Source organism: Rhinolophus hipposideros (assembly GCF_964194185.1).
Source record: "Rhinolophus hipposideros genome assembly, chromosome: 23".
NCBI lineage: Eukaryota > Metazoa > Chordata > Mammalia > Chiroptera > Rhinolophidae > Rhinolophus > Rhinolophus hipposideros.
This window is the reverse complement of record NC_138069.1, coordinates 38,455,973-38,469,492: the sequence shown is the minus strand read 5'-3', so window position 1 is coordinate 38,469,492 and position 13,520 is coordinate 38,455,973. Positions and strand designations below refer to the sequence as shown.

The 13,520-nt window shown below is 50.8% G+C and overlaps 1 protein-coding gene across 5 annotated transcripts in view; it reads right to left on the bottom strand.

Annotated features, from left to right (window-relative positions):
- Positions 1-8,610: 8,610 nt before the first annotated feature.
- Positions 8,611-13,520, bottom strand: part of RANBP17 (RAN binding protein 17) — a 255,244-nt gene continuing 250,334 nt past the window's right edge. For all 5 annotated transcript variants that reach the window (XM_081035898.1, XM_081035899.1, XM_081035900.1 and 2 more), the window contains 2 exons: positions 11,564-11,691; positions 8,611-9,762 (listed from right to left, as the gene is read on the bottom strand). In XM_081035898.1, the coding sequence (XP_080892024.1) occupies positions 9,666-9,762; positions 11,564-11,691 (225 nt within the window). In that variant the 3' untranslated portion in view covers positions 8,611-9,665. The remainder of the gene's footprint in view (positions 9,763-11,563; positions 11,692-13,520) is intronic.

Genomic DNA, 13,520 nt, shown 5'->3' with positions numbered 1-13,520 from the left:
GTGTCATCTTTCTTGAACCGAACCTGGAGTTTCCGCTGCTAATTCCTCTCCCGCCGCAGCCATTGGCTGCGATCAACAAGCCTCTCTCCTCCCATTGGCTCCCGGCTTTCAATAAAGGCCTAATTCATGGAAATAGGAGCTTAGGGACTGTTCCAAGGTGACATCATTTTAACAAACGAACAATAGGTCAAATTTATTAGCCGGGATAATGGGCGGCGGATATTAGCGCCCGAACCGCAGCCTCCCAACCCCGAAATCTAACGAAGCTGCAATTAGCAGACGCTCCCCGCTCCTCCCGGCCCGGGCCGCTTCTCCGTCGCCGCGCGGGGTAGGCCACGGTGCTTGGCTTCTGAAATTGTCCTTTGCTGAGGGGGTTTCGTTTTCTTCCAAATTTTCTCATCTGAGCAAAAACCAAACCTTATGAATCCTGTCCATTACAATGGAGTTGCAACCCCGGAACGACCCTGCAGACCCGCGGAAGCGTCGTGGACACTTCACCGCCGCGGAAGCAACGAAAGGGGCGCACCCCAGGGCGTAAGCTCCGCGCTCTGTGCGCCGGGGGTGACGCGAGCACCGCAGCGTGCTCCTCGCTCCCAAGGACATCAACCCGCGTGGGCAGAATTCGGCCCCGCCTGGGCTTCGGCCGCGGCATCGCGGCCACTTTGGAGACACTCCCTGGCTCCCGCCAGGCGGCGGACCGAGGCGTGACTCTCAGGTGCCCACGCGTTCCCGGCCTGGCTGGGCTAGGGACCCGGGGTCGCCCGGTGGGGAGCGGGGATCCGGTACCTCGAAATTCGTTGCAGGGTGGACAGGACTGGGGTCGCTCGTGGGGACCCGCGCGTGGCGCGACAGGTGTGAAGACCTGGGGTTCTCAAGGAGCAAGGGCGGGGCGGCTCATATTTAGAGCAAACAGCCGGATTTGTTGGGGTAACGGGAGCGACGTCACCGTCCCGCTCCAGTGCAGCCTGGGCTCCGGGATGACTCCCTGCTTTGCTCGCGCCCTCTGGGGCTGTCCAGGTGGGCCGAGGGGCACCGTGGATCCCGCCGCACGCGGGCCGGTCACCGCCCGCGCCAGCCTCGTTTTCTACCCGCTAGTAAAATCGCTGGGTGCAAACTGACTGCTGCGCCCGTGGCCAGGCCTCGCCCTCGCGCTCCCCGTCTTGCGGACGCAGTGAGAGGTCGGACGTGAGGTTAGCCAGAAATTAGTTTAAATTCAGGCCCGTCATTTTCTGGCTGAGTGACCTTGAGCAAGTGACTTCATGTCTTTTGGGCTTTGGTGTTTCTTATTCATAGACAGGAAAATGCGTGCATGGCGGGATCGTCGTGAGCCGGGAGTGAGGGATGGAGAGCTCAGGGTTTAAGGCCTGGCCCAAAGTAGGCAGGGAGCCGCTGCAGCTGCCGCCAACTCCACCCCCCCAGCGTGATGGTTGACGTGTGATTCTTATGATTCTTGTTTGTTTGCAGTTTTGTTTTATTTGCGGAGGCTCAGCATCTTGGAGAGAAAGCTGTGTTTATCTACCGTGGGGTCAGTCTCAGAGGATCAGGAAGGGCGGGAGGCAGCACACTGGGGATTCTTCCTAATAATCCGCCCCCAACAACCGAGAGGCCTGCGGATTTGCTATCTTAAGGCCTGGGTCCCTGAGGTAGGTCACTGCCAGCTGTGTGACCTTGGGCAACCTCAGTGTTGGGTGGGGAGAAGGAGGCCGCGGGGCAGTGAGGGTTGAGGAGCGCAGGGTGGGGTGGGGTCTGGACAAGCCCTCCTCGGCTTCCTCTGGCAGACAGACACCTTCAGTGCAGTAGATGCCATTGCTTTGGGGCTGGGGGCCTCCTGCTTCCAATTCGGGCGCTGCCACTGGCGGTCTGGGGACTGCGGGGGGCTGTTTGGTCCCTCATTGCCCCTCCTGGAGTCTCATTTCCTAATTTGTGAAACGGAAGGGGTAATAGCTCCCCCCAGGGTGGCTGTGGAAAATAAATAAGGTCTGTGGAAGTGCGTGTGAGAAACTATGGCGGTTACATAACTTTAACGACAGCAGTAGAGCTATTGTAGGTTGAGAACTTGGTGGGTGCCAGGCAGGTGGTGGGCACTTGTTCCTTACAACAACCCTGTGAGGAAGGGGCTGTTCTTGATCCCGTTTTTTTACCTGATGAGGGAACTGAGGGTCAGAGAGCTCCTGCGACTTTCAGTCCCCCACTCCGGGGCGGGCGTCAGTGCCTCACCAGTTCCATTTCCCTTCTGGCTTCCAGCGCCCTGAGTTCCAGGCCTTTGCTTGCTACTTGGCTCTGTTAAATTAGGCTAACGAGGCCCATACCACAGGTATGTGGGCACAGAATTAGGTGTGGGTGGTGTGGCCAATGTCGCTCCCGGAGCTGGGAGTGGTCCAGTGCTTAAGAATTGGACTCCCACCTCTGTTTACCAGCTGTGGGCTCAGGGAATGATCCGTCCATTTTGTGCCTCCGTTTCCCCGTCTGGTAAAGCAACAGTATCATGGGATTACATGCGCTCTTCCAGATGATTCCATCCATCTCACTGCAAGGGCCCAGCTTTCTGAGACCCTGGGTTTCCATCACCCAGCAGTAGGCACTTTGGGTAGCGGGTCACAAACTCCCTCTTTCCCAGTCCAGACAGAGCAGCACTGGCAGGAAGGGCATAAATGGGGCAGCCGCTAATGGACCATAAATGGACCAATGGTTCTCACCGTGTGGTCCTGGAGCAGCAGTAGCAGCATTACCTAACAAGAGTTTGTTAGAAATGCAAATTCGTGAACCCCAGCCCAGACCTCCTGAATCAGAAATTGGGGGAAGGGCTCAGCAGTCCCATTTAACAAGCCCTCCAGGTGATTCTGACGCCTGCTCAGATTCGGAGGCCAGTGCCCAGAATAGGGCCCGTTTCATCCCAGTTTTCAAATGTATTGTTATAACATTGTGACAAGATTCTCTCATCATTTGAAGCTTTCATGTGATCTGAGCTAATACCATCTGCATTTCATTCTCAGTGGTACTCCGTTGTGCGTTTTGATCATACGTGTCAAAGGTTTGTCTATTTTATTGGTCTTAAAGAAAAGACTTTTATTTCATTATCCTCCTTTTTTATGTCATCTTACAGGAATGTTTTATTTTTAATTTCGTTTTTGTTGAGGTGAAAATTTAGTTCATTTTTGTCAATCATTCTTGCTTTTTAAATTTTAAATAAACATTACGTAAGGCCACAAATTTACCTCTCAGCACTTTTTTGGCCAAATATGTTTTGATGCATATTTGGTGTTCCTGAGATTATACTTCTGCTGTCCCTGCTTACCTGCTATCAGTTGATCACACACACACACACACACACAAATACAAATGAAAAATGAAAATTCTACGAACTGGGGCCGTGGGGCCAGGTCTCCTGAGTCCCGATGGGGTTGCAGGATACATGGCGTCTTCTGTTCTTCCCCATGGAGAATCTGGGAGAAAGGACAGAGTTGGTGGAGGCTTTCCTAGGAGTAACATGGGTGTGTGTGTGCGCGTATTGGGGGGGGGGGCTTCAGTAAAAGGCAGGATGCTGGAATTTCTAAGTGCCCATGTGCAGGTTCAGACTCACTCTGCCATTGACTTCCTGTGTGAACTGAACTCAATTTCCCTGTCTGTAAAATGGCATAGAGATTGAATCAGAGCTCTTATACATATTTGGGCCAGCAACCTTATTTGAGAGATCGATGAAAATATTATGGACAACTTCCATAGACAAAGACACAAATACGTAACTTGCACACAGGCCATGTCACAGGTTGCTAACCTGCCCATCCCCCATTCTCTACTCACATATCCTAGTTAGGAGTCTCCAGGGGCCCTTCAGTGCTCATGATGGAAGGCTCTAAAGACACCTGCCGAAATTTATTCACTCCTTCATTCGTTTATTCAACACATATTTACTGCTGAGCACCTAGTTAAGTGTTCTGGCCCATGTCCTAACCTGGGGCCTTAGTTTCACCACCTGCTAGTGGTAATGCAGTTTGAGCTCATCACCACTGCCTCCCCCGACGTGTGGGCAAGAGGAAGAAACTTCCTGAGGTCAGGAAGGGTCCAAGACTGCCAGCTGGAGGAAGGCAAAGGCCACCTGGTGCCGTGTGCTTCTCAGGGTCCCCTGCACAAGTTATGAGACTTAAAAGGCAGTTGGCTTAAGGAAGTGACATCAGGTGCTCAGGGGCATGCAGTGGGAAGGCTGGGGCTGGGGTTTGGAGCCAGGACTGGCGTTGACTGCAAAGTCCATGCTTTTCCCTCTGTGTCATTTCCCCATTTCTACTCTGGGAGGATTCTCAGTCACAGGACTCATTGGGAGGGGAGTCAGTGGCAGGTCTGGGTGAAGGAGCCCAGGAACGGGGGTGAGGGCTGCCCACCATGGGGCTCACTTCTGTCTTTCCCACTAGCCCAGGGAGCTCCTTCAGGGCAGAACAGTGCTGGCAGCATTCGATTCCATGTCCTGGGGCTGAGCCCAGGGCCTGGCCCACTGGAGCATCACTGAGTCTGGGGGATTAAACTGACGAGCACACAGCAAAGCTAGACGAGGGGATAAGGAAAAGGGGTGAGAAGGGTGTCCGGGAATTTGCCAGTACTCAGTTCAGCACTTACCTCCCCCAGCTCCTTCCATCCTTGAAGACCCAGGTCAGCTATGGCCTGTCTGCCCAGCCTCCTGAGTGCCTCTCCCCGTCATTTCCTCTCTTTGCTGATTTTCATCATTGCACTCGTTGCCTTCAGAACTGTTTATCTTATTCACTCTGCTTACCAGCTGTCTGAGGACGAAGACTCTCATTCACTACTCCCTATGGTAGGTGAATGAATGAATGAACAAATGATTTCCAGGATCTTTGTGCTGAGTCAGACGCAGGCTCTGGCCTTGAGGAGGGCACAGTCTGGCAGGGAGGCTGGCAGCAGCAGGAGGAAGCTGGCTATGGGGCTGGGGGTTGGTTAGAAGAGCGGGCAAGACCGGAAGGGGGTGGGGAAGAGAGATTCCTTTCTCCAGGGACGGTCTGGTGGAGGGCGCAGAGGCCTCTGGGCAGGGACCAAGAGCATGAGCAGGCACCGAGGGCAGGCACACGCACTGGCCTTTTGAAGGGCCTTCAACCCTCTCTTACACCGTTTGCTTCCACCACCCAGCAACCATTTTTCCCATTTTGTGTTCTACAACTTTCCTCTCTTCTTGACAGATTTCTCTACTAAATTTGACTTCGTTTCAACACTTTTGTTGGGCAAATTACATTAAGATGGATGTTGCAGGTACCCTTTATGGTTTATTTATCGTGATACGGTTTGTATCTCACACTTATAAATAACTTATGTTATAGCTTTTGTTTGTGGAAATGTAACTTACATATTTTATTACGCTTTCTGTAAACCTCAAACAGAATCTTGTCAAGGAAGCGCTCTTATCAGCAATCCAAACTGTGGGACGTAAAAACCGGCACTAGCATTATTTTTTAATATGCCAAGGAGGCAGGTTACTCTAGCTGTAGTTTGAAAGGTTTGCTGTCATCGTAAACCCGCACCTCAATAAAACATTAAAAAGTCTCAAGAATGATTTTATAAAGTTCACGGAACAGGAAGAATCAGTGGCAAAACCCACAGACACAACACACTGGGGCCCAGGCATTGGATTGGCCTTTCTTAGGAGGGCCCAGCCCTATGGGGGGGGGGTCCCACAGTTTTCCAAATGCACCTTCCCTGCCCAACTGTCCCCAGAGTCTGACTGTGAGGAACTCGCTTAAGGAATTAAGGTGGAAGCAAAACATGAGTTTTGGAGTCAGGCTGACCTGACTTGGCTTGTCTACTTTTTAGCTGTGTGGCCCTGGGTCAAACTTTTAGTCTCAGTTTTCTGATCTCTACAATGGGGATAATAATACTTATTTGACATTTTTATTGGGAAGCATTACATTTAAATGAGGTAGCCATTTGCAGTGCTAGCTGCGCGTGCTCAGTAAATGACAGTGGTTCTACTTATTTAATGCTCATCTTGAAACCGTCACTTGCCCCCTTTCTACTCTCCCTGCTCTCCCCTTCAGGTGTGCATTTCCCCCCTCGCCATAAGGAGCTGAGTTCTCTCAAATGCCACTTCCCCAAACTGCTGGACTGGCTTCACGTACAGAAGGTTTCCCCATAATTCAGATCTTTCCGTTTCCCCAGTTTTTCTCACCAAACCCATCCTGTTCTTTGTTCTCATGTTCAGCTCTCTATTGGTTGTCGACCTAAGTCACTGATCTCAGCTCATGGCTACACATTGAAAAGGGCTGCCAGTCCCATAACACAAAGGCACTCCGAGGTAGTGGAAGGGAGCCCGGGAGCCACGAGGGCTTTCTGGGCTGCTCAGATCACCACTCAGGGCAGGCACCTTGCACTCCCCCACCCTTCATCACAGAGAAGGCATCACAGAGAATAGAAAGTGCAGAAAGAGGGAAACATCTAGAATGCAGCTTTCTCAGGGGCCAGGTTCTGGAGTCAGTGCAGAAGGCAAACACTGAGCCAGTTACCTTCGAGCTGTTTGTTGCTTGAGTATCAGCTGAGGCCGGTGGCTTGGCTCAGAGCCCCCGCTCTGCACGCACAGTACGTGTCTGCACCCTAGCATTTCATCAGAAGGGTGTGGCGTGCCCAGGGGCCCACACCTTCCATCTCACCTTCCCTGTGGCCCACATACTTGTTAAGTGGTGGGCCCCGTGCAACTGCCTGGTCTAGTGAGTTAGATACACCTGTGGCCTGATTGGAGCATAGAACAGACCCAGCTACCGCTCTTTCGGGCAGGCTCCGCAAGTCTGCGTGCCTTGGAACGCTTGTGTTATCCTTGGGATAGGATGTCCCAGCAGAGAACTGCCACGTGGGCCTCCAGGTTCTCCCCAAGAGTCCCCACTGTCCCTTACCAAGGCAGACACGGGAAGGCTGGCGGGTGGGACGGCACAGCTCCAAATCCGGTTCCCATGGGCTGGGGAATGAGTACACAGTGTAATGTCTTCCTGAAACATCCCAGCTTCCCCACGCCCTTTCCCTCCTTTAGAAAGGGCACAGAATGGAACTGAGCCCTCCAAGGAAAATCAGGATTCTTTTCCAGGTTTCAAGGGAGAAACTTGTAGCCAGACTCAGCCTCTTCAGCGCAGACCAGCTGAGTGGTAGCAGGCAGATTTGAAAAATGGGTAGATGGCCCCTGCCTCCTGGTATCCATGCCCTGTGTACTCTCTCTGCTTGGGTGTGCGCTGGTCCTAGTGATTTACTTTCTTTTGGTGAACAGAAGGCAGCAAAAGTGACGGATGCCCGTCCTGATACTGGGTTAGAAGAGGCTGTGACTCCAGCTTGCTGCTCTCAGGCTCTTCTCTTCTGCTGGTTCTGATGCAGCCAGATGCCATGTTGTGAGCTGCCCTATGGCGAGGCCCATGTAGCCTGGAGCTGAGGGTCTCAGTCTGCCAGTCCGTGAGGAACGGAGTCTGCTAACCCCACGAAGGGCCGTAGAAGCGCATCCTTCCCAGCGAGCCTTGCGGTGCCCACAGCGTTGGCCAACCACCCTGACTGCAGCCTGTGCAAGACCCCAAAGCACAGGACCCAGCTACGGGTTCCGACACAGAGGAACCGCGACACAACCCCTGTGTCCTGAGCCACTACATTTTGGGGTAATTTGTTATGTAGCAATAGAGTTCTGGCAAACAAGTGGAAACGGATGTGAATATTAATGGTTTCAACTCACCACTCTTAACTCTGTCTTCCTTGGAAGAGACCAGGAATTCCTTTGAGGTGAGACAGACCTGGGTTCAGATCCTGCCTTTGTGACCTGTGTCTTTGAGCCTTAGTTTCTTCACCTCAGAAGCGGGAATATTGCTGTCTCCTTCCCTGGCGCTGCTTTGAGGACTAAGGGAGGGAACACAGGTAAGGGGCACGGCAGAGGCTCAGTAGTGTTTGCTGAGTCCCTGCTCCCGCCCACCTACCCGCTGTGAGCTTCATGAATCCAGCACCACAAGCAAGTGCTGCTGAAGTGAGCAGTGGGGCAGGCCTGCCGAGTCCTCCCGGGAGAGCAGCTCACCAAGGCCAAGGCTGGGAGCCTTCCCTGGCTGGGGTGAAACCACCAGGTGACCTTGGGCAATGAGGCAAAGAAAAGCAAGTGCCCACTGTTCCTTTCTTGTGAGCATTTTACTGCAAATAACACAGTGCTTTTAGGTCCTAGACCTCTGTAAAGAAAACAGTGCCAGACTGGGACAGGCCTTCTGTGAAGCATTTGTGAGCGATGAGTGTGCAGTAATAAGCCCCTGAGAACTAGAACTTCTCGTCAGACTTCTCCAAACAGTTGTTGTTTTATAAGGTTCAGAATTTGCCTTCTCAAGGAAACTTATATTTTTCACTGCTAATGAAATACAGTGTAAAGCCAAGGTTTACTTATCCATGAACTGCCAGAGGTAACCGTATCTATAACACACTTTTCCCTGATTTCCTGGGTTCACACGTGGACGACCAACATTTTGAGATAAACTTGGGTACTCTGCTTTTAGGTGACAAGCCTGTTACGAAACTCCATTGTCAAGAAAGCTTTCGAGAAACCCTAGTCTGAGAAACGAGATTCTAGCAGGCGCCTCTGGATAGACAACAGGAAGGCCAACGTCTCATGGCTTATCAGAAAGAAAGGGCACAGTATTTATTACAGGCCTGAACCATAAAGACAGAGCAGTGAGATACAAAAGCCATTCGATAGAGGCAATCTCAAAATGAATAGCCCCGTTAGCGTCCCTCACAAACTAAAGGCCTCCTTCCTGCCCTGGGTGTGGGTTCAGTTGCAATCCCCTTATGTGACTAAGAGGTTCTGTGGCGGGATGGAAATCAGCTGTTCTCATCGTCTGAAAATCTGCACTTTAGTCCCTGGAACTATTTTGGATGGCCCAAGAAGACAGAGCTGCTTTGAATGAATATATTTTCGACACCTTCAGCTTCTCGTAAAAACTGAATGGAGGCAGAAGGCCTGGGCGCGTCCTGCTGGGGCTGCCCGGCTCCTCCTAAAGAGATCTCTCTGCAGGCAGTAATTGCCCAGCTTAATTCTTCTAGACGGAACCACTGCAGATTTATGCCAGTGAAGAGCAAACGTTGTTTGTAAGTCATTTAATTGTGTTACTGTCTCTCAACTTTATCAGATGCCGCTGGTGCAGACGAGGCTGTGTGCAGTCCTGTGGTTGCTTCGTCCTCAGTGCCCACAGCTCAGAGGCCCCCGCGCTGTTCCTTCCAGACTCCTAACAAACTACTAATAAACAGGGTCAAATGGTATTTGTCTCAATCCAGGATCCATGCTGACGGCTGCAACGCCAACAAATCCTCAGCCTTGATTGCAGAACCATTAACTGGTGCACACTTAGACGCAAACCTGGTTTATTATGTTCTTTGGTTACATATTGTTTCTACCCTCTTCCAGAGCATTAGAAGAACAAAGATAATGATAGTTTATAGAAAGACTGAAAACACTTTTGCTTTTTCAGAGCAAAGAATGAATTTACATTGTTTGTGACTATTACAAATTCTTATGATTAGGCCAGACTTATAAAAAGGTAGGGCTTTTGTGGTTGTTTGTTTTGAAAAATAGATTCCTCTGGGCTAGCCAACATCACTGTCCTGCGACCCAGACCCACAAGAGTCTCTTGATAAAGGCTGCTCGGCACACGGTCAGAGAGATCGTGTCAGCTCATCATGTCCAGGCCGCATGGGTCGGTGCTGCCATCACTGCGCAGGACCTCTGCCACGTCCCTTCTGAAGACGGATAGGTTCTGGGTGAACCTGTGGAAAGAGGAGGAAAGGGCTGAGGGCAGTGGCAAGGCCGGGGCTGTATGAACCTCTGGATGAGGAGGTGTGGAGTTCAGGACCGTGGAGAGGGCCCGAGATCCGGCTGGGCTCCTTCCGTCCACTTTCACTACCATTCCTGTTGTCACCAGCGCCCTCTCAGGAAACAAGGGTTATCACCAAACACACTGTGACTATTTTGAGAGGTGCGTTTTGTGGTTATTCTATTTAAAAATTGTTAAAAGTCAAACTACACACAGATGGTAAGGAAAATAAAGGAAAGAACTGAAACTTATGTGCCGCGCAATGATTTGAGTTTACACATGGATTCATTTAATCATCACAAGTCTTCCCAAAGGTAGATATTAGTATCCTCATTCTACAGATAAGAAAACTGAACTTAGTGGTTCAAAAGAGGGAGTCTCGGTTAGACCACCTGGCTTCAAATCCTGGCTCCACCTCTTCTTAGCTGGGTGACCTTGGACACATACTTAACCTCCCGTCTGTGTGCCCAATATGAGAAACTGCCTCATGGCATTGTGGGAAATGAGAGTTTATCGAGTGAACTGAGACCATGCCGGTAAGAGGCAGGTGGAAAACACCTAGTCCTTGCTGGCTAGCGCTCTCTGTAAGCGAGGAGGCCTGTCTGACACCATTTCACAGCGCTGCTCAGCAGGTGGCAGTCGAATCCCCAAGGCTCAGGTGAAGCAATTTCCCCTGGAGGCACCTCGGATTGCCCCATTCAGTAAGTCTCTTCTGCTGGCTTCACAGGTTGCTCCTTTCTGCTTGATTGGGGATGGTGCCATGGAACAAGCAGTCAAGGGAACGTGTCCACAGCGCCCATCCCACTTGGCCTTGTATTAGCAGAGCCGAGGCTGGTGACTCCACAATAGCCTGAGGCTACTGGATGACTCAAATGGTGCAGCATTTGGACACCACTGCTTTTAAGAAAGGTTGTTACAGGCAGTTGTTCTTTCTGCATCATTCATTATTGTCTATCTCCTTCACTAGAAGCTCCATGAGGGCAAAAGCCTTGAACAATTAGCTCACCACTGGTATCCCCAATGCCTGGCACACAGCAGATTCTCAGTAAAATTTTGTGCACCGAATGAATGAAGGAAGGTAGGAAGGAATTCAGGCATAGCTGGTAAGTTCAGATTCCTCGTATTTAGGACTGGCAACTTACCTGTCTCTGTTCTTGTAAAACCAGTCACTCTTAAAGGTCAGGCAGAGGAAGTAATATTTACTGGGGGTCATATGTCCTAGATACCATGCCTTACTACATTCTGCCATTGAAATATCACAACCAATTATCATCATCTCCGTTTTACTGGTGAGAAAACTGAGGATCAGAGAAGTTGACTGCCTTACTCACTGCCATGCAGCTTATAAAGGGCAGGGATAAAATTTAGGTTGGAGTCCATCTGACCTCAAATCCCACGCTTCTTCCAGTACCAGGAAGCCTCTCCTTGTCCTTCGTAGCAGGTCTACGCTTTCTTTCTTTGACCTTTTCACTTAGTTATCTTTCATCTCTCTCCTGTTGGATTATAAACTGCTTAAGGGCAAAGGCTGCATTTCATTCACCTCTGCGTCCCTACCGGTATATAGCGCCAGCATTGGAAGAAATCCAATACCCAGTCACGTTTACTGGAGCGGACTCAACTGAGTCTCGGATTACAAGGCCTAACAGAAAAGCCACAGCCATACGTGAGCTGTGTTAAGCACCATCCAGTTATTTTCCACGAACCTGGTAGGTCCCCCTCCCTCAGAGATGCTTGGCTTCCTGGGCACTGCTCACCTGTCTCTGTTCTTGATGGACAGATTCTGCTCCACTCCTTCCATCAGGTTCCTGAAGCACTGGGCCAGGACCTCCTGCTTGGGGAGAGGCTGGCTGTTTATCAGACTGGCCCTCAGTTCATCGAAATACTGTTGGGAGACAGAAGGAGCATCAGAGCTCTGACTCTGAACCTGGGCCTGAAGAACGCCCCGGGGGAGGTGCTAGACCAGGTCCCATCTGCTCAGGGCTCCTATCTCTCACAGGAGCTTTGGTCCGGGTCCACTGTGAACTATAAGCCTTTAGAGAAAACTGAAGCAGTGTAGGCATTCCTAGGTAGAAACTGGATTAAACTTTCTAACAGACGTCTCTTCCTGTAATTGTCTATCGTCACTGAATAATGTAGGCTGGCTGAGCTCTTGCCTCCTTGGTGGGACCAAACACATGGAGGGCTTCCTGACTCCCGTCTCCACTAACCCCAGAAAGGCTGAACGCGGCGGGCCCTCCCAGACGGAGGGGAGAGCTTGACTGAACACACCCAGGGCCCCGCCACCTTCATGGCTTTGTGAATACCCCTCGCACGACTCCAGGCTTTGTTCCAAATCCCAGTCCTCAGGGGCTGGGATGGGTCTGCTGTGCTGAGGTGGGCACGAGAGGGCTTTGCTTCGTTCTGGGAGAACTTCCTGGCACTAAGGAAAATGTTTGTCATTCCCGGTCACAAAGAACCGCGAGCCCCTTGGCTGCTGGGTCTGTGGGCTTTCATACAGACACAAGCTTGTAGGCTAAACACAGCTTCTAATCTTTGGAAAGAGCCTAATTTCAGCACAAAGACAACATTTTGCCAGTCATGTGTTTATCCTTCCAAACCCGAACAGCATGATATTTAATTTCCATCATACATTAAAACAGCTCACATCAAAAACACACATAATTAATATGTAGTCAGACTAACACTTAAATACTATATATCAGAGGCATTAGACTTAAACCTCAATGTCTTCCTGAACAAGACTGGGAATGCACAAAACTACTTATTTTTCCCTTTTATAATGATGCAGTGACTCACACCAAATAGAAAATTATTAGTTTTTCATCCCAAACCATGAAATATTGCCTCCATCAGTAAAGTATAATATTGTGATGTCATAAGCTTTTTCTAAACACTGAATTTGCCCTTATTCCCTCTCAATCATTTTAAAAGAACTGCTCTCTTTTATAGAGCTTGGATTTAAATCACAATAACACCGAGGGAAGATGAATGGCAGTGCTATTGAATGTGGCTAAAATTGGATACTTCAGCACAGGTGAATGATGAGACAGCTCTTCTCTTTTTGATATATTTTCTTCTTCTATTAGTTTCCTTCCAAGGCTGGGATTTCAGTTTGAATTTTAATGTATGCGGCTGCCTCTAATCTCACTGTCCTTTTCCCCAGTACTATCTTATTGTATAGACAATTCATTCTCCCGAGCAGTAATGCACTGTTCCTACTGACTGCTGGGGAGACAGAGGTGGCTTCACGAGGCAGCTGGAGAGCTTGGGAGGCAGCCCAGAGCGGCGCGTGCACTTACGGACTGCAGACCTGTGTGCCTGGCCAAAGGGTGCTGGCCCTGTGTGGCCCCGAGGGGCTGCTGCTACCATCTAGGGCAGCAGGGCGCCCAGATTTCAAAGGAGGCCAAGGAAGGAGCAAAAAGGATTATTGCTCAGAAGTCCTCTGGGACGGGGAGGGCGTGAGGGTGAGCTTGCATCACTGCTGATCACAGCACCCGCCTAGTGGCCCAGTGTGTGGGGGCACTGGGTGTCAGAAGAGCTAGTCTTGAGGCCTCTGCCTAACGGAAGATCTGCGGCTTTGGGGAAGGGCCTTCTGGGGGAATACGGCCTTGGCCCTGGGTGCTCGAGGCCCCGGCTCCAGCTCAGCAGCTCCTCTGTCCCTCCTAGCTTGGCCTGCTGTACCGCGTCTCCCTCCTCCCATGACTGCCTCCT